Source organism: Hirundo rustica, chromosome Z, assembly GCF_015227805.2.
Source record: "Hirundo rustica isolate bHirRus1 chromosome Z, bHirRus1.pri.v3, whole genome shotgun sequence".
NCBI classification, from domain to species: Eukaryota; Metazoa; Chordata; class Aves; order Passeriformes; family Hirundinidae; genus Hirundo; species Hirundo rustica.
The window spans coordinates 19,422,772-19,444,573 of NC_053488.1; the positions used below are offsets into that span (position 1 = coordinate 19,422,772).

Below are 21,802 nucleotides of genomic sequence, written 5' to 3' on the forward strand. Positions count from 1 at the left end.
GGACATCTAAAGATAACATTTACATTACATTACAAAAGATTACATTACAGAGATTGTATTAAAGTTCTTTGAGTCCTTCTTCAAAGTTCTGTTATTTCTGTGTAGATTTTCCCAAATATGTTGGCCATACAATAGGAGAGACCAAAGGTGTGTCATTTCCCTGGTAAATGTGGGGTTTGTGGGTGTGTGGTAGCTGGTTATGGTGATTTGTTGTATGACTGTGCTACTTACTGAAACTTACCTTTTCCTTTCTTCTGGTTAAGATTGATAAGAAATCTCCACTGCTGCAAAATGTAACCATTTCTTCTTTAAAAGACTATTAGAAATTAGTAATGTCTCTTATTTTCAGTGGTCTTTGCAACTACATTGTTTCTGTAGGTGCAAGATGGCAGTTCTGTGCAGGTATTCCTGCTGCTTCCCACAGTGTTTTGAATAAGTGAATGTGTTTTATCCTTCTGAGTGTGTGTGTGTCTTTGCCAAAGGCAAATTTGCATCACAGATAGTTTCTTTAGGGTATTTTCCATGATCATGTGCAGCTAAAATTTTGATTAGGCTGTTTCTGAAGGATATTACCACAAGTGTTTTTTCTAGTCCCTTAGCTGGAATGCATTTGCATCTGACTCATCCCAGATGTCAGCAGCTAGAGAGAGCTGGTTTGAGTTTAGAACTGCATCTGAGACCTGAAGATATTTTCTTTCTGTCACGAAGGACACCTCATCCATCATCGTGTTTGTTCTTTGAAATTCTTCTTTGGTGAGGTTGAGAAGCGCTGTCCTTCTCACAGCTAGTAAATTTGTACAGAAGTGTCCCTCACAGGCAGTTATTGGAGTTCCTAGGAGAGGAGAAAGGTTTCTAGGACTGAGGTCTAGAGGCTGTGTGTGGTTGGGTGGTACAGTTGGAGCACTGAAAAAACTGTGCACAAAGAAAAAATGTGGGAAATTACATGCGCGATACAACAATGGGTGAATCTGTTTCTTTTTGATCAGCTTTCACTTACTGAAATCTCTTATTTAGGACTCCCATGGTTCTGAATTTTATGATCATGTTTAAAGAAATGTTAAATACTTGCGCAGGGCTTGCGAAACTGTTGATTGTATTGAGGAAAAATGGAGTTACTGCAAAAAAATGAAGTGGAATGTGCCCCTGCTTTTTCTGTTCATTTTATAACTTGGCTGACGAGGAGGATTTTATTCAGAAATAGTCTGTAAGCTCAGCGCAGTGGTCCAAAATCTGGAACTCAATGCCATATTAGGTATAGCTGCAATAAGCTGCAACTTTGTTGGAATGATTACAAACAGGGACTGGAATTTGGAACATGAACAAGGTTATTAGCACAAAAATGCTATTCAGGTGGTTATTTAGCACTTAATTGTTTGGACAAACTACACTTCATATTAATGGAGTTTCTAACATTCTCCTAGTATATTTCATCACCAGCCTGTGAAGTTGTTGCACTGATGAAGCAAAGCTGACATAATTTGGACTAAAAAATAATGCTGTTCTCCGGTGAAAACCTCTAAATTTTGACTAATGGAATTAGTGGAATTAAGGGGTAAAATTTAAGAAGTACCCTGAAAAGTCTGTTACATGCAACTGGCATTGAAGACCTTGTCACTAAGCCTTTTTTACCGATTTTGCCGTTTTAAAACCAGTTAGAATTCCTAAATAGACATGAATGGTCCCATTTATCTAATCAGCACTTCTGCTGTAGGAGCAGCCAGACATTCAAGGCAAAAGTGGGCTGTGTGGGACACTGCATTAATCCCAGTTTAGCTGCTGTTTGCTGACTCCAGTTTGCAATTACTGGAAAGCTGGTAGGGAGCCTTATCAAGGATCGAGGGAAGAGGGTTTGAAAGGGATTAATACACATCAGATTCTGGCTGCTGTTACCACTGTCTAGGAAAGGATTCTACAGGACAATAAGGAAGACTTTGAGGAAATGGTGTTTAGCTCTGAAGTATTTTTGTAGCACTGCAGAGGCCAGTACGCTGGAGAAGAATGAGTTTTACCTGCCACACCACATAGTACGTAACAGCTTCGTTGGCATTACACTTCGGGGGAAGAATGTGTTTGTGTATTCCACTCATGTGAAGCTAAGGATTACCTCCCCTTTTTAGTGCAATTTTCCTGCACCCAGTTGAGAAGACTGTACTCTTTAAACCTTGCTCCAAGCACAAGCTATCTTTGCACTGGAATGCACTGGAAGAGTTCTCTGTGACTGAATTCCCTTTCATCCATGCACACTTTGAAGAATGTCAGTTTTCATAAAGGTATTGTATTCTTCTTGGCATCTGAGGTAACAGTGTGTATTGCATTATGTAACCTAAAAAAACGTGTGTCCTATTTCATCTGTTGAAAGCTGGTTTTTAGGCAATGTGTTATCCTCCTTACTCCAGGGGGAAGGGGGTCAGATGCCTTCTAATAATGGCCCAGCCATTAAATCCAGGTGGGGCAGTGTTTCTTATCTCTTTCACCACCCCTCCATCCTCCAGGGGGACATCTTCTGATAATGGGCCATCAGGGCCCACCAATGACATGACACATTCCCATTGTCATCCCATTGTGAGATGCTCCACCCAGTGGGGGAGGAGCCAGCTGTTCCTAGCTAAATGAAAACTGGGACTGAAGGACACAAGGGATCCTGTTTTTCCACTGGATGCCTGGAGGAAACTGGACCCATCTCACCACCACTGGACTTTCTACAGGACCATCTCTACTCCACAGAACCAAATCTGTTACTCCAGGAGGACTTATTTAGACTGCTTCCAACACCCTGACCAACAGGTTGCCAGGTCGTATCCCTAACTCTGTCAGGGCTTTTCCTTGTTTGCTTCCTTGCTTTGCCTTTTTTTTTTTTTTTTTTTTTTACTACTACATTTGTATTTTCCTTTTTATTTTTAATATTCCTAGTAAAGAACTATTTCCCATATCTTTGCCTGAAAGCCCCTAATTGCAAAATTATAATAATTTGGAGGGAAGGGGGTTTATATTCTCCATTCCAAGGGAAGCTCTAGTTCTCCCTAGCAGACAACTGTCTTTCAAAACCAAGTCACAGTGTTAGGAAACAAAAGCAGACAAATCTCAGATTTCATATTTCAGTCTTCTAGCAACCTCAGGCACATGAAAGATTAATGGACTCTGGCTGTGCTTTCACAGTCCTGCACATCTCTTATGTTAAGAATCTAGTTTTAAGTAACTGAATGGTCTGAAGGGGTAGTGTTTCCTGATTTTATCTGCATCATGGGTTCCCATATCTTATGCTTTGAGAATTGACATAGTGTATGTAGCACTGTGTGCTCTAATCTGTACCGAGAGGGCACATATATAAGCATCATTTATACGAATTAGTAAAAATAATACAGATTAAATGACTTTGTTTCAGGGTTAACATCTTTTAGTGTTTATGCAGTGTCATTTTTACAAACTGCTTTGTTATGTTCTTATTTCATTATAGTTACAATTTACTGATGAAAATGAGCACTGTAATTCAGCTATATTGAAATGGGATGGAAGAATTATATGTCTTACAGGACTACTTTGTGAGGTGTAAGAATAAACACAGTACAGGGAGGTAGTATTCTTTGAGTAGGGTTATTCACAGCAGCATAAGAAGGCATAAGAAGCACAAAGTGGGTGAATTGTCTGGTCCAGTATTTTATTCACTGGTGTTGCCACTGTAACTTCAATATCATGAAATGGTCATCAAAAGGAAATAAATGAAAACAATAAATTCATAAAACCTAGATTAAGAGCAGAGAAGATCAGAAAGCTGTGGGGAAAAAAATTCTACAAAGACATCCTGTTACATAAATTAATGAGACTACTGAGGTATCTGTTTCTTAATTAATACTCTTTATATTTTGCTTCCACTGCTTTAGGGTTTTAAATGTTTCATTGGTTTGATGAATGAGGAGCTACTGCAAATGATCATAATTTAGAAATTAAACAAATTCCAGAATCTCCACCCATTCCTCATGTGGTGATTAGAATATCTCTATATTGCAGAGAATGTTCTCAGTACTGCTTGTAGGGCTGCAGTGTTATGTAGACATGGCAAATTTTACATAAGTTAAATGAAGACGTTGTGCCCCAAATGTCTGAACTTCACACAGCAATACAGACTTGGCAGCACTCAGGTTTTAACAGCTGAAAAGAGGTGGTATTCACCAGTGTGACAGAGAGTAGACTGCAGTGCAACACAAAATACTGCAGTGGTATCCTAGGTCACTGTAAATGAGGTATATTGCATGGAATATGACTCTGTCCACCTCTCAGCTTGTCCAGAGGTACAGGATCAGTGAAGAGGACACTTGCAGGGCACTTCTTTTTGTGCAATTTATCTCCTCCCAAGACTGATGGTTCAGACCAGGTGAACTTTCCTGTTCTTCAGTGACGGTGAAAGAGCGTCTGAGTGCACAAGCTTAAGGGTATATATTTACATGTGGTCTGATGAATGCCGTGTTCGGACTTCGATATTGACCTTGAAAAATACTAAGTTATGGGTGGAGCTGAATGGCCCCAGTCACCCTTGTGCTAGGAGGGTAATTATTTTTTTGTGTGTGTGTTTCAACTTGTAAGAATATATTTAACATCTGGGATTAATTTTTACCATCTTTTCCAGAGACAAAACACTGCAGGGCAGAGAGGGAATCCAAAGGGATAAAATCAACAATGAAAAGCTTCTCTAAAAGTAGTCAATATGTAATTCTAATGCAGGACAATGGTTTACATGATTAAAGTAATAGTTTCCTTGATAGTTGTTCTGTAATCATCTAGCACATAGCCACAAAATTGGTAGATGCTCTTTGGTTCTGCTGGAGTATCTTCTGAGTTACTTGCTGATGAAGATTCTGCAGTCACTTTGCTGCATAATGTGGGATGATGGTGGCATGAGTTCCTGTTCCTTATCCTTTTCCTTTTCCCCTTCCCCTTCCCCTTCCCCTTCCCCTTCCCTCTTCCCTTTCAAACTTACACTTTTGACTTGTGTCTCAGCTTGGGATAACTGACCCTCAGACTGTAGTCATTAGTCCATTCACCAGAGTCCAGTTCCCACTGATGGGAATATACTCAACAAGATTTACAGTGAACTCCCTCAATTTACGGTATAGCATAGCTTAGAAAAGAATCAGAGCATAAACAAGGTCATTATTGCACAATAACTGCTTAAGTGTGTTTGGTCAGGATTTGAACTGGTGGCCAGCTGTATCCCGGGAATATATTTCCTTCTTCTGCTGTAGTGCTACCCATAGTAACTCCTCATGGTGTTCTTGAACTCCTTTCTGTTTCATGTCACTGCTGGAAGCTTGGTAATGTGGCATAAGAGTAATTGATTTATTTTAACTCTGTCTGTTATTCATTATCACATATATTGCATCAGAGTGCAGGTCAGACTTGCATAAATCAGAATTTTTTAAAAAAGGCACTTCCAGTATTGCATTCTGTGTGTTGCAGATTAAAAGAAATTAATGTCTTTACCTCAGACAGAGAGCAGGTGCTTGTGATCTTGATGGTAACAAAGGATTTGTCAATGAAGAATAGGGATGGACAGACATGACTAGTTAATGCCAGAGGATCAGAGATCTTTAATTGAACTGCCCATAGGCAGTCATTTTCTGGGGAGGAAAACTGTTCCTTTCTAGTTCAAGAAGTAAAAAGCAGTCCATTTCTTGAGCCTTTGTGATTTAGTACTTCTCAGAGGTGTGAGCAAGTGGGTTTTGGTGCATTGAACTAATATGAAAGGATTTGAAACTGTATTTCCTCCTGGCTATTGACTGAATCCATTATTAAAAACAACAAAAAAATCATCTTGTGGGAACTTTTTCTATCAAGCTAAATTGTTCTGTCTGGAGTAATCAGTAGGACTTATTCTGTCTCTTAAATCACACTCAAACTTTGAAAGTTCAAGGCCATTCTGCTTGTGAGGCTCAGTAATTTCTCAAAAGATCAGAAAAAGACCTTTTTTCAAAAGACTTTTCTAAGAAAATGTTCTGCTGCCATCCAGTACCACATAATTATATGGAAACCATGGACTTGTCTGTTCACTGCAGGCTGCAGTACCCTCACTGGGTTTTCTTCTGGGAACCTGCAGCAGAACTTCACATGAGCTCAAGGGCTTTGTGTAGTAGCTTGCCCTGCTTCCCAGCCCTCTCTGTGGGCTTGACCATTCTCATTCCTTCCAATCTGAATTTTCAGAAGTGCTTTGGTGTCTCACTGAGGAAAGGGCTGAGTTCTGCCAAGCCTGCTGTATCGTTCAGCAACATTCAGTGTTATAAGGTGCAAAATAATGGTGAATGAAGGAGGACTTTGAGGTTATTTCTTCCACCAACATGACTTAAACATTACCTTTTCAGAAAGTTAGAAAGTTTCTGGCTTATCTCTAGCTCGACTCACTGTTTACCACCCCACAGCAGTTCACTCTGGAATCCCACATAGAGCACTGACCCCAGAAGCATTTGGGAAGTACACCAGAGATGTAAGGATGCCTGGAATATCTGCTTGAACAGAACAATAGAGCATCTATCATGAAGTCCATCACACCAGAGTTCACATCTCCACCATTAGACACTTTCCATGAGGTGACTCACTTCAACAGTACCTTAAATCCCCAGATGCCTGCAACTCTTCTTCTGTGAAGGCTTTCACAGCTTCATCACATCAGGCTATCAGACCTTGTCCTTCCAAAAGATATGACTGAGATTTAGCTCAGCACGTGGTTTTTAGGTAGTTCTTGGATGGCAAGCTCAGAGAGGTAAAATTCTGCAATTTTCAAAGTGAGTTGAGATGAAGCACGAACTTTGTTACTTGATTTGTGCCTATAGCCCGTGAAAACAAAACACGATGGTAATACCACTGACTTCCCCAGCTTTTTCACTTGGTTGAAGTGGGCACCTGAGACATCCAGTGCAGGTGAAAGGGCTGTCAGATGGATGACTACACTACAAGGAGGTAGTCTCAAGAGTACTCACCTGGACACGGAATGAAAATACTGCGGGGTATTTTTCAACAGGATCTTTGAACATAATAAAGTTTTCTCCTCCAAATGTTGTAAAACGATGTTGTTCTTTGATGGTGAATTACAAAAAGTGCCTTTTATTAAATGGATGGGTTTTCAAAATCCCAGATGTTGGCAGAAGGATGCTGTGGTCTAAGTAGATAGGTCTGAACTTGGATAGAAATCTAATAGGAATTAATCCAAATGTACTTCTCATGTGCATTTCAGTATTCAGATTTTTTTTCTGTCTGGGCTTTCCTATTAGAAATCAGGCCACGAGCTTTCCTATTAGAAGTCCCCATGGGAGCCCTCTTTCAAGAGGGGACTGTGATGAAACCCTTACTCTTTCACTCCTTGCAGAGATGCCTGGTGTTAATTATGTAGTAAAAGATTGTGTTTCATTTGCAGCATAGGGATTGTGAAGCATTTCTGGGAATATGATACTGCATTTGAAAAATAGCAAATGTAGCAAAATGAGAATGAAAAGGTTTACCCCAGACTTTGTTACAGTTTGGGAGGAGATTAATAGATTGCTGTTCTGGAGGGCCAGAAGTGTCCTGGATCAGTGCATCTGTGGAAGCACAGGCAGACTTTAATACACAGACAGTTGTCTCATTTATGGACTGGCTTTCTGATGTGCTTCTGATTCATCTGTGTATTGTGTATCTGTATATGTTTAACAGATCCTGGACTCTGGCAGGCATTTAAAAAAATAAAATACTTAATTGGTGGCTAATCATAGAGATCCATAGGAACCATGTTTTTATAATGAACTGTGCCTTGGCTACCTCACAGAGAGTTTGCTTGGTTCCCAAAGAGGTAAAACATGGCCCATAACATCTTGTAGCTTTGGCTGTAACATGGATTTTTTTGTTTCTGCGACTCACAGGGAGGTCTGTAAACCCACATATTCATCTCATTGTGGCAAGTGAATGTACATTTGTTGGATTGTTTTTCAAGCCATATCTCTACAGGGACCTTGAATGATAAAATAAACCTTCCTCATTTGGGGTGTTACTAATTTTTACTGTTATTGTTATAAAGAGTAATAATTCACATGGCAGTAGTGCTGTGTGTCTGAGTCAAAGGCATTGTGGTAGGTTCTGCATAAATATCACCAAAAACTGCTATGAGACTGTGAGTGTAGAATAAAAGGCAGCAGAATGAGTGCAGACTGGAAAGGGGTGTTTTTCTTTTAAAGATGTTATGTTAGACATATATTTTGCTTTTCTAACTTTTCCTCTCCATAAAAGGAATGGAGTTTTCTGTTTGATTCTGGGAGTTTGTTGAACCTTTCAGTTCAGAAACCCATCTTGCAAATGCTGGCAATTCTGTGAGTGGCCCTAAAATGTGCAGATGGCGTGTGTCACCAAGGAGGCAGTATTTGTTACTGGGTATTAGTGTCACTAATATTACACTTAGAATCTTTGTTTGCTTGCTGTTAGTCCCACAAGTAATTTGGAGTTTTGGATTTCACTATATTGTCCAAAAAAATCCGTGTGGATTCCTTATGTGTGAAGAGTCTATATTAGTGAATCAGTAATATTGGCTGATAGTCTCTGTGTCTCTCTTTTTTTCATATACAGGCACACATGCAAGCAGGATTACGGTATTTCTAAAAGATCTGTGGCAGTAGAGGAAAATTATTTCTCTAGAGTTTGAAAAGGCGTAGTATATATACATATTTTTTCAACAAGTGTTCCATTTCCAGGACTGCAAATTTAGTTCAACTGACTTATTTGTGTTTATGCATTACCAGTAGAACGAGACAAAGGTCAGAAGGTTTCTTGGAAGTTGAGGATTGATTGTTCTAAGAGGTCTTTTCTCAGTTCTAGTGTAGCTGTAGTGCACAGTTGCTCAAATATTCCGTAATTGTAGGGATCCTGCTGAGTTGCCTGTTGTATTTCTAGTGTTTCATGCATTCTTGATTTTAATCTCTGTGTGTGTGTAACTGTATCTTTTGCTTTTCCTTCGTTTGCTTTCTCTGCTACACATTGCTGTGGTTGAGAGCTGAGCATGGTTTCAAATGCTGGAGCTAGAGCTAATCTTTCACTTCTACAGCTTTGTAAGAGTCTTCCTGAATTAGCAGGATTATTGTTTAAGGACAATCAAATCCCAACAGCTTCCCTGGGGTCTCAGAAGATAATGGCTGAGACTTAAACTATGGAAGAAACCATCAGAAAAGACAGAAAACTAAGGGGACTGAAGATAAAAGCATCTTATCTTTATATTTTTTTCTAATGCTTCTCAGTAATACTGTGCTAAATTAATGGGATCGCATTATGTGAAGAAGCCAAATGTGGGGTTTTGGACAGTTTGGGGAGTAAATGCACAGGGAGGTCTAGAGCCAAAGGAGAAGGGATGTGAGCAGTACCTGGGCAGGCACAGTGGGAGGGTGGCTGTTGTCCTCTCAGCAGCGCTGTTGAAACTGTAAAAAGATTCATGTGAGTCTTGATGTTTTGAAGAAAATCAAGCAGAATCCAGAGATCTCCTGCCCCACAACAACTATTTTTGGCTGTGGAAGGGCAAAATAAAGTGTATCCTGGCCTAGTATTAGGTGGTGTAGCTATTGTAAAACAGCCAGCAGCAATGGGGAAAGAAGCCTCCCAAAACGGATTTTTTACTGCCAGTTTCACTAAACCAGCTCTGCAGTTCTATCTCTGTTCTGGCAGAATCTGTCTTGAATGTCTTATACAAAATTTGAGTTTGGGACCTGTAAGTGCTGCTATGTTTTGAGTACTGAACATAGAGCATGGTCAAGCATATTTTAAAGTGACGGTAGAAGGGATGGGAACAAGGCATGTGTTTTCATCTGAGCCTAGAGGGGATTATTCATTGCCTTTGGAATCCACATTTGTGTAGTTTGTTGTGTGATGTAGGCTGTCAGGTCCAGGAAATAAATCAATGAGCTTGAGAGCCAGGGATGTATTTGTTTATTTTCTGGTTTTCACTGCCATAGAGGAAAAATTAAAAAGGCTGATAAAGAAATACAGCAACTTGAGAAAAACAGGCCTGAATTGTTTTGGAGAGGAAAAAATACATACACAAACTCACAGACACAAAAGAAAGCTTTCCCTTCCCTTGTGCAAAAACATTTATTTTCCATGATAGCATCTCCATTACTGATGCTTCAGTGGCATTGTCAGGACCTGGCAGGTATCATCATGTAGGAAAAAAAAAAAAACCAACATTTGAGAATATGTCCTTCAAAAGGTCACACTTCCATGTCTCAGCTAAAAAGATTTCTGCAGTAAAATTCTGGTATTTATCTGGGCAACTCCAACTGATAATGTGAGCAGAATTAATTGCTTATTGCATGTACTATTTTTCTAAGTTCAAGTTTGAGAGAGTTAAATTGTGAAATATCAATGATTCAGTCCAGAATTCCTTCATAAATTTGTTTGTAAACAGTTCTCCGGCTACACAAAACCCTGTTAGAAGTTGATGAGTCAAATACACCTCTCTTTTAAAAAACTCTTTACATCCACTGGAGTTCTGTCAGGACTACTACTAATATTTAGCATCTTCTATTTCTTCCTAATATTATCAAGTTTTTGAATTTTTAGTATTTCTAAATTAGTAAGAGTCTAGCTAAGTAGTAGCTAGTCCTAATCTAGTCCTAGATTAGCTGAAGATGCTTGGTGTATTTTGTGTTTATGTAAACTTCTTTAGGAAAACATTTGATTGTGCAGAACCATGAGCATGTCTTGAGGAACATACATCATTTGCAGACAAATCTCTCTTACCTGTGCAAAAAGTATTTTCTTATTCTTTTGCATGTTTCCCTACATATCACTGTATCAGTGTCTTGTAAAAAATATTGAAAGTCCTAAGGGGACAAACAGCTGAATTCTTAGAAAAGCTGAACATCTGTGCCTTTTTTTTAGGTTTAAAGGGGTGTCCATAATTTTTGAATTCTTGGGAGATACATCATGAGGACTTCAAAACATGCCAGTTTTAGAGGGGAAGCTTTAACATCCTGTGAGCAAAAGAGGACAATGGGATTTTAACAGAAAGAAAATGTGTCCTTTTATTATAATAGCAAAATATTTTTCCTCATCTCCTTGGTTCCAAAGAATGTTTTATTGCCTTTTTTTTTCTCCAGATAAATAGATCAATTCTTTTCTATTTTGGTCTCTTTTTTTAGTGCTAAAGCATACTGCATTCAAACCTAAAAGGCTGACTGCTGCTTTTAAGACAAAATTTAATTCTTTTATTGCAAAAAGTGTTGTATTTCCAGAACAGTGAAACCAGTCTCTCTGCAGATAAAGAATGGTTTTGATGGAAGGTCTAATTCTTGTCAGTTTGAAATAAGACCAGTAATTTTTTTCAACTGTCAAAACCTTCTTTTTTATCAGAAATAGTTTACAAAGAAAAAACCCCACATATCAAAGCAGTGTGAAATGGAAATCTCAAATGAGTAATTTTTAGGCTGAAACCATATCCTTTGAACTCATGGGTGAGCTGTAGAACTAAGACATTTTCTTTTTGCGGGATGACAAAAGTGTATTTCCCAAGAATGGTTTGTACAATGGACACTTCTACAAGAAGTGGTTGCTGCTTGCATGAGGATCTAAGATCTATGGCAGCATAAGGTCAGCCCAAAAGCCCAGCCTTCCCCATAGTTAGTCTAGAACAAGAAGGATTAGTCTGTCATGGAGAGGTGTGGACATGTTCTGCTGTGATGTCCCTGGAGGGTGTCTCAGGCTGATGCTACAGCTTCGAGGAAATGGAAACCCAGAGTATGAAAGGTACAATAGGAGCAAGTCCTTTGGAGTGCAAAAAGAATGAAGAGGCACTCAAACAAGAAAGCCTCTTTTTCTACTGAAAAAGCTCCTGCAAAGACAGCATCTGAGCAGCAGATTGGGATTCCCTCCTTGGTGGACAGTTTTATTTTTCCAGATCCTTGGCTTTGTTGAGTATGTGACTGACTTTCAGAAGGAAATCATGATCAATAGCAGATTCCTGGCAAGAGGCATACAAGAAGGCTGGAAAGTAGGAATATCTCCTTGACATACAGTCTGTTTCTGAGCTGCAGGTTGTATTTGTCTATTAAAAAATGAGGTACTAATCTTCCCTACATAGATTTATCCAACCATTTCTGATACCTCTCTAAAACATTTCTGATTTCCAGCTTTTTGGCATCTCGCAGGACTTGAGCAAAGTGACACTGTGCCACATGACATCCTTGTTTCTAAACTGGAGAGACATGTTTGGCCCGGAGCCCCACTGTTCCCAGAGCTGCATCCAGAGCCCCATGGGCAGCAGGGGAGGGAGGGGGTTCTGCCCCTCTGCTCTGCTCTGTTCTGCTCTGGTGAGACCCACCTGGAGCTCTGCAGCCAGAGCTGGGGTCTCCAGCATAAGAGGGATGTGAGCCTCCTGACTTGGGTGAAAAAATGTTTTGTTTCCTGCCAGCATGTTTTGAAACTCCTTACCTTTTTTTGCAAGGGCAAACAGGCAGGAACAGTCCAGATTGTCTGTGCCACTTGCTGCTTCACCATGTTGTCTGTTTTCCAGCCTTTTTAGGTGTTTATTACACACAGCCTTTCTCTGGAAAGTGTTGAACTTGTTGATTTCCCAGCAGCTTCCAAAGCAGTTTAAAGTATTCATCAACTCAGTCACTCTTGACATTTCATCAGATCACTCTCTCAGCATAAGAGTCCTGTACCAGAGTTTTTATGCTAGTCTTTGTCTAAGTAGTTTACTGAGTTACTGGTTTTGCGTCAAATTTGCTTTTGGTTTTTACTGAGTATGTCCTGCCAAGTTTTGAGCAGAAACTTGATTGTTAGTCTGTTGAGGAGTATTTGTCTTGCAAGCTTTTGCTTTTACTGGAGTGGGCTTTTTGAACAACTTGTATTTCACAGTGAAGGTAATCTCTGCAGCTCTGAGAGGGAAGTTAATTTTCTGCCTGTGAGCTGTAGTGTCTTGTGTACACAGGTAAATTTAATAATATACCAGTGTGTGCGCTGTACCTCTCATATTAATGGGAATGGGTTTCAGTTAGAATTCAGGTTTCAAGGAGGTATTTACATTACATTGAGAGCTAACTCAAATGCTTTGTGCTTTTGAACTGACCTGAATCCGGTGCTGAATCAGATCAGCCTCCAGCTATGGTATGTATGAGCGGGAGGTGGAATTCATACTGGATTTGTAAAAACATTCGTGGTAGTGTGCCAGATGCAGTCATGAAAGCACATAGCTCTCCCTTCTCAGGCTGACAGAAATAACCAGGAAAGTCAAGTGACTGGCATGTGCTTTGCCCCAGGCCAGAAGTAGTTTAGCACATCTGTGGTGATTGCTAGTTACCATCATGCTGGTTCCCAGAGTGGGAGGTGCTGAGCATGAGCTGTGTACTAGAGACTGCGCTTTGTCCTGCAAGTCCTGGATCTCAGTTTGAATCTTGTTTTTATAGTTGCAGTTAATTTCTTCTCCCCTCTCCTTCCACATCCCAGTTCCCGTTTTCAGTCCTTTCCCAAACAGAGACTAGTTTGTGGTGCAGAGTAACTATTTGGTGTAATGTGTCACTCACTTGCCGCAGCTGCCCTCAGCCGGGACTGAACTTTCCTGTTCAGTAAGGTGTTTGGTTTTGATAAACTCCTTTCCCCTTCATTCCTCCTCAGGGATAGCACAACAAGCTGCAGCTTGAGCATGGCTTGCAGGCTGTCACAAGGCAGAGCAAATGGAGCAGCTGCTTGCACACACCAGCCTGGAAACAAGGGCAGTGTGTTTCAAGCTGCAGTTGAGCAGAATCCATGACTGCACATGGATTCATTCGAAGATTCTCCCATGTCACAGTGCTGCTCCTTTGGTATTGGGAAGTCACCTTCTGGAAAGGCATTGGAAACATGGGTGGTAAGTAAAGAAGAGGCTGAGCCCATCAGTATGGGCCATCTTTAAGGTCACCTTGAAATGACACTGATAAGTGATGGCATGACCCTTCCATGGCATGCTGAAATTCATTCTTAAGTCCTGTGCTGTGAAGCTTCATGAATTTGGAGAAAGGACAGGCAGAATCCTCCCAACACACCTATGTGACAAATGCAGACCTAAAATATCCTGTCTACTCCTGACACCACTTCTTGGTTTTGGGCTGAGCAGAGTGAAGAGAGGAGAGCATCAACACGTGGGTCAGTTTGATGTTGCTTTTCCTCTCAGACTTCTTTTTCATCAAGCAAAATAATTTCTGTGGAGAGGAAGACATTTGGCTGTGACCTTCCTTTGCTCGGTTGTTGGGAGGAGTGAAGTTCCTGACAGACTTTCATCCACTGGAAAATGGGATAATTGTGCTTTCTTCCATCTATCTGCACACGTTTTAGCAGCTGTCATCATTTGTACCTCTGCTTTCTGGCTGTTGACTGGGGGTCCTGTAGGTCACAGTAATACAAACAATACTTGTCAATAGAAACAAAGCCACTTGTCATTTGATTAAATGTTTGCATTTAGTTATTCTCTAATAAAGTTTGAACTCTGCAGTATTAACATTGTCATGCTCACTGGCTTGAAATTAGTTTTAGAATATAAGTGAGCAGGAAGCCAAAACAGCCATGGTGTTTTCTGTCTCTGTGAGAGATCATGTCTGCGTTGTGAACCCTCTTGTCTGGCTTTTCATTCTTAATAGGATGCACTGTTTAGGCACAGAACCTCTTAACAATCTGGTGTTAAATCTTTACTCTTCAGCATTAGATAGGCTTTAAATCATCAAACAATATGTTTTGCAAACTGTGAAAATGTACTGGCTTCCAAATCCAAGTTTCAAAACTTCTCATTCAAAATGTCAGAGGGGATTTCAAATGCTGAGAAGTACAAGCTATTTTTATATAGTTATTTTGCACTTTCATGAAAGGAAGTTTTATTATCAATGAGATAAAAATCCCCAGTTTGTACAATATAAGCCCCCTGGATACAGTGCTTTCTGAACAAATTCAATTAGAAAAATTAGAGTGAGATATTCCAAGAGTATTTTCCACGAAGAAAACAGTTATCGCTCTTTCTTACTTTCTCAAACTGTCTTTGGAGGAATTGGGCAAACTCTTTGTTTTGTCTCAGAACAGTAGCGCTTTTCTGAGTTGTTTTTTGATCCCAAATGAAGTAAAAATTTGATAATGTCACCCTCTTGGGACTAAAGTCAAAGTAAGACTCTTGCTCTTGGAAAAGCAGTGGGGGTTTTATTACTTTTTTTGCCCACTAGTTGCCATTAAACCTGCCAGTATAAAAACAGGGGAGGAGGGGAAAGGGGAAACATAAATATGAGGAAGAGTAAAAAACTCATAAAAGATATGTCATTCTTCACCAAAGAGCATCCTTCAAGCTGGATAGCAAAGCTGATTGATTTTCAAATTTATATTTAGCTTGCTATTATATTCACCCTGAGGTAGAGCTTGAGACCTTACTACTTTTTCATAGTCCTTGCTTGATGCAGTGCCAGTGTGACCTAGCTGACTTTGTGAGCTCATGTGGCCATGTTTAATTCCCAAGGTAACATCTTCAACCGATGTAACTTGCTGTGTGGCTCAGAGCACTGCTGATGCACCATGCAGCCAGGCTGTGCTCTGGGGGTGTCACCTCACCGTCTTGGGACAGACCAGGCAGCCCAAAGACCCAGGGGACTCAGCAGCAGTCGAGCAACAAGGAGATACTGACAGAAGGAGCCTCAGATCTTGAGAGTGCTCTGGACTTCAGGCAGTCCTTAGTGGACTGTCTCAGCTGCAGTGTGAAAATCACACTGCTAAATAGAAGAAGGGTTGAAACTGTGTTTGAGTTAATGAATTATTAATCAACTGTGCCATGCCATTGACCTGCTGGATGTTCAGCGTGTGGCAAACACACCTTGTTTCAGCTTACTATAACCAGCTCTGAGTGCTTTGTAAAATATATTAAATACTATCTGCTCCATTTCAAGACCATAAAAATATCCAGTTGCTGGTACTCTAGTGGCCAAAAAGCTTTTACCCTGTTGGAATTTAATGGTGTGTCTGAGCTTTAAATGCAGCAAAGAAGGACAGTTTTGGCTTGTGTGGATCCAGTGGGATGTATTTCAAAAAGTATGAAGTGAGAACATGGAGAGGAGCTCAACAACATGAAGGGACTGCTACTGGGCTCAGTAAGAGATGTAGGGGCTTCATGTTCTTCATGAACTGCTGGATTTCAAAGCTTCAGGGATGCTACCTAACAAGGCTCCGAGAAATTTCATGGCCAGGCAATTATTATCATTTGCAGATTTTCTGCAATGAGAAAAGAAGATAGGATATTTCTACAATGCAAATATAGCTTCAGCAACAGGGCATTCACAAGTGAATGTAGGAAAAAGATGTTTATTCTCAAGGAAAATCACAAGATAAAAGAAGTAATAAATGTTTTTAGGATAGACAATAAAGATGATAGTGGAGGGTGCCATGACATGAATGAAGCATGAACAAAGATGTCTTTTAAAATTATGTGTTCCAAGTTGACATTTTCAATTGCTGCAGTCTCTACAGAAGATTAATTTCACAGAGAATTTCCTTCAGGAGAAATGAATGTACCTAGGCTGCTTCAGATTCCGTGTGAGATGCAAAGCTTGCAGTGAGTTTGAGGCCCATAGAAGTGACACCTGATTCAGAATTATTTAATGAACTGTATCTGGGGCACAGCAGAGGGGCAAATGAAGGCATGCTTTGGACTGTTTGCTTCTCTTACATGTTTTCATAAAAACTGGGGGTTTTTAATGCCTTAGCTTCTTTAGACTTCTCCTAGATAACCTTTATCCAGGAGGAGTGAAAAGAAGTTGAGTGTGGTCACCAGCAAGCTGGTGCTATAATCCAGAGTATTGATTCTCTGCCAAACCTCTCAGCTGAGTGATTGTGTATCTTAGGTAGTTGTGTGGTAGCTGACAGACATGGCCCTAGAGACTTGACTTCTTTCCTTGGCTGAGGATGTGCCCCCAGCCCGAAAGACCCATCTCTCTGAAGTATCCACAACTGATGTCTGTCTCTTAGGAACCTAGGAACTGGAGGATGTCAGACAATCCTTCCTCTCCAGATACCTTATCTTTTTCCACAGAAGTCTGTCTTGCTGTACATTTGGCTATTTTTTCTCCTATCCTCTTTGTCTGAAGTTTCTGAGCCCACATTGTCCAAGGCATAACTGCACCTCTGGCCAGTTTTCTGGCAGTTCCTAATATATTATAGCAAGTGTGGCAAGAGAATGTGAAATCTCTTGGAATTATAGTATTCTGTTCTTTTACTTACTTTGTTCTAAAAACTATTTTAACTTCAGACCAAAGCTATGTTAAACTACAAGGCTGTGTTTCAGTATTGCAACACCTTCTTCCCTAAGTCATGCTAAAAAGATAGGGTTTTTTCTGTAGAAGTGTGTTAGAATGCTCTCCTTTTCTGTGGGTGGTGTTCATAAAATTATTTCATAAAATTACTCAGTACCTAAAACCCCAACTTCTTTCTGTTCTGAGCAATATCATGACAGTGTATTTTTTTCTAGCTCTGTCTGAGGATCTGGTGAAAAATCTCATCTGGATGCTAGGTTTTTCTTTTGGCTGAAATAGGAACAGATGAGAAATTCAAAAAGAAAGATCCTTTGGAAAGTCTGGGAGTGAAGTGATTACCTAAAATAAATTCAGTGCGTGTGTAATGTTAACAGATAATTTACTCCACCAGCTCATTTTGCATTATTTGCAGCTGCAGTTCTCTGGTAATGCATGTTTCATATGTCACATTTTTTCTTTAATTTCTTGTATTCAAACCTAATTTCTCTTACCATGTATTACAGTTATAATAAACACCTGGAGCAAAGTACCTAAAGGCAAAACCAGGATCTTGTCCTCTTATTTTTTGTTTCTTGTTGCTTCTAAAAGTCACTGTATTTTCAGATTCTGTCACTGTCCTGTTGTCAAAAAATATTGTATGAAATTTGTTGTCAGAAATATTATTTGGTTTCAAGGAGTTACTCACTGTTCTCACTACAGATGGGTTTTTTTTGGCATTGTTGTCAACATACTCAGTTACTGTAACTTTAGACTACAGTTTGTTGTTTTTTCCCTCCCTTTTTCTCCTGAAAAACACCCACTAATTCCAGGCCCTCCTGTCTGGGTTAGTACTGCAATTTCAAAACTATAGCCAAGGGTAAGATTGCTCTTTTCCTTCCCACAGGACTCAGCTTCAGCTTCCCACGTGGAACTGATTGAAAAAAATATGCCAGAAAATGTATTTTGACAAGCCCCCAAGCTTTTGACTGAAAGAAATATGTGAAAAATATGTGCTTTCCACTGGAAAATGCAGATTCTAGTGCAAATCAAAACAGTTGGCTGAAAACTTTTAAGTCAGAAATGTCCCAGGACCATCATTGTCCTTTTGGTGAGTGACATGCAGTGTAGGAGATGTGACGTGTTCAGGAAGCTGTTTGTGTCAAAATAATGAGGCACATTAATTAAAAATCCCATTAAGTGATGTACCAGCACTCCTAGATACAATATAGTAAACATCTGCAGCCACAGCATGTCAGAATCTGAGGTCAAAGAGTGATATTTGCAAGAGGGGAGAAAAACAGTTTATCAAAAATACTGGGGTAGATTTGTAGATTATCTCTCTCAAAACCTGTAGGCTTTGAGAGAGATACCCCCAAATGAACACACACACCCCATCCCTATTTTCTGATAATTTCTGTTGCTGTATTACATGATAGCTTTTCATATGGAAGTTCAAATAAGGAAAACTTCTCTGCAGTAATTTTTTCTGTGGTGATAACGAAACCCTTTCTTTCATAAATGTAAATATGAATGGCTCTTTTCTGATGAGGCTTTCATAACTGTCCTCCTTTGTGTATTCTGAGACTGTGTGAATGCGCTGAAAAGCAGGTGAAGCTACAAACTCCTCAGAAAAAGCTTATATTGTATTTACATAGCTTGAAATCTGATGGACTTTAATGCTATTATATTTGTGAGTTGGAAAAGAACAGCTATGTAGAGCAAAGCTAAAGATGTATTTAATCAGCAAAGGGAATTTTGCCAGTTTCCAGTGCTTTGAAGTAAGTTTAATGTGAAGATTGATCTTTTATTCTTTGGTCTCAGTTCGTGTCAGCACTTAATTTGTTGGTGGATAGCCTGTGAAGGGTGAAAGTGCAAATGCGAAGTAAGAGTTCAGTAAGTGCTGGAAGTCTCTGGAAGCTTTTGGAAAGCCCCTATGCGCTGGAAATGGGCTTTTACAGTCATAGTCATATAATGAAGTTTTGCTTTTTCCCTGTTCCATACAGCTTGGATAAACAGATGACTTTTAACATGCAACACTGATGAGGGAGCTTGAGGTTACCACTGATAGGTTTACTTCACCTTTTATAGGATTGTCTGGCCTTTCTATAGACCTTTCAACAACCTTTCTGGTCTACTCTACCTGGCCTTGTTTGCAGGTAGGCCTTGACACAATAATCCAGCAACTATTGCCACTTGCTCTAAAAAATGAGAGTCTGCAAATGAAGAGCCTCTAATTCTTCCTGGTCCCAACTGGCTTAAAACCACACAAAGTAATAAAAGAATCCAGCCACAAATTACGAATATCCAGGAAAGCTTGAACCCTGTAGAATGGAAAGGAATGGGCAAGGATTTGTGAAGGTGCATTGATTCCCTGAGCAGAATGAGGAGAGCCACATCGGAGATTTTCTGTTTTGACCACTGTAGATGCATTCTTGCTGTATGGATTCACTCTTGCCTGACAGTTTTATCCAATGTGAACATGAATAAAACTACTGCTTCTGGAGTGTCACTCTAGTCCCATGCCTTGATTTATGATTTAAAAAGAAATATGAACATTTTTTGTATGTTGTTTAATAATCAGAAGCCTCAATATATTTTTTCTTAAAAATTAAACAAAACCCATACAGGCAGTAGCTGTAATCCCAGATGAACAAACACATGTGACTATGAGTCCTGGACCTTTGATGCTTTAGGGGTATAAGCACAGTTTCAAACCAGTGTCAACCTCTGGCTTTAAAACTTTGACTTCCATTGGAAAGAGAGTTTTTGATCTTCAGAACTGTTGGGTAAATTGTGAAATGACAGTCACAGTTATTTACTTGTACTGGTTTGCTGTGGGAGGTATTGGGCCTGTGGCAATCTGTGTGGAGGCAGAAGGTATCTCACTGAGCTGCTCCTTGTCTCCTTGTATGAAGAGCCCATGGTTATTTTATAGTTTTATAAGAGTGCTTTTCTTCTATTCATATGATTTCTTTCATGTCCTTACCCTCATACTGGCTTTCCCAGTCATCTAGAGAAACTCTAAGGCTTTGGAGTATTTAAAAAAGATTTTAAAATTTGTCCGTCATTCTATGTTTGAATATAGCAGCTGCAGGAACAGGGTATTACTGTGGTTTTTTCCCTCTTCCAGAATAGGCTAAGAGGGATGAACTGACCACAGCAAGAAAGTGAAGAGGAAGCAAAGCCACAAGACTGGAATACCCCAACCTCCTGTCACATCCCCAGTGTTGTCTGGGTTGTCAGTAGATCCTTTGCTTTTAGATTTAATACTGCTCTGTATATCTTGATGTGGAAGAGCAATATGATGTGTTTACAATGTTTGCAGTCCCTGTAAAAATGCTGAGACACAATGGACCAAGGCCATGCCTGGTTGGAAGTGTGTCTTGTATCATGGCAGAGTGAGGTGTAAAAGGATCCTGTGCAGTCCAAATGGGTATCAAGGGCCCTGTAGCTTAGGCAAAACAGAAGGCTGATTCAAAAATTTCAGCATGTGAAATGTTGTAGCCTTTGTTAGCTGATCTACTGGATGTTCTTAATGGTTTTCTAATTCACAAAATTCCATTGTACTGTTGGTCTGAGGGCCAGTGAGGGTTTATAGTCTGAGCCAAACATAGACCACACGGTCCAGCCCATCTGATGGGTTAGGTAATTGATTGTGGGACTGCAGCTGGGAACAGAATTTCGATTTGCACTTATGAAACAGTTTTTATTCTGGTCTTGATCTCCGGGGAATGGATGCAAAACACCAGAAGAGCAAGATGCAGCTCTTCCTCGTGCATCGTATTTGGCAAATCAACTTTTGACCTTTTAGTGGCTGTGTAAAAAATATGAGAGTCTTTGCCTCAGTTTCAGGTTATTCGGAAGGAGATATTTTTTCTGTTTCCCTTTGGACTGTAGTGGCTGTGACGTATGAAACAGCCTAGATGTATGCAGCAAAATAAATACTGAAAACCTGTTGTGTTCATATTTCTCCAGTGTAGTTACTGGCTTATGAGGAAAGCTTGGGGTTAGAGGTATGAAGAGTATGTTTATTTTTGACTTCTAGTACCGAACAGGAGAGATTAACTCCTTTGTGCTTATTTTCAGACTGGATACTTCCATCTGCCCCATGGGGATTACTTCATTGAGCCCATTAAAAAGCATCCACAGAAGGAGGGAACACCCCATCCCCATATTATCTATGGTGCAAATAACCTTCAAAATGCTTTAAGGAGAAGACGAGCCATCCTGATGGAAAAGGAACAAACATGTGGACTGAATGGTACTAATTTTACTGGATTTCTGCCTGTTTGCTTTCTGAATCTTTTTAAGCAGCTGTTTTCCAGTGGTGTGTGCCTTTCCATCTGCCAGGCTTTTTAAAAATCTGTAAGAAATGATTATGCAAAATGAGAGCATCTCAATCAAAACACCACAGGAGCCACACATCTGTGTTCTTTTCTGAAAATTTAAATCCTCCTTATGACTGCTAGGATATGTTTTTTATGCCGTCGGTCCTTTCTACCCCTCAATTTTTCTCCAACCAGAACTGTTCAGTTAGTTTGAAACTTGAATTCTTGAGGAGCTCCGGGACGACA

General features: G+C 39.9%; 1 protein-coding gene across 3 annotated transcripts in view; it reads left to right on the plus strand.

The window, feature by feature from the left end:
• Nucleotides 1–21,802, plus strand: part of ADAMTS12 (ADAM metallopeptidase with thrombospondin type 1 motif 12) — a 155,680-nt gene that overhangs the window by 30,309 nt on the left and 103,569 nt on the right. For all 3 annotated transcript variants that reach the window (XM_058424212.1, XM_058424215.1, XM_058424213.1), the window contains exon 3: nt 21,315–21,489. In XM_058424212.1, the coding sequence (XP_058280195.1) occupies nt 21,315–21,489 (175 nt within the window). The remainder of the gene's footprint in view (nt 1–21,314; nt 21,490–21,802) is intronic.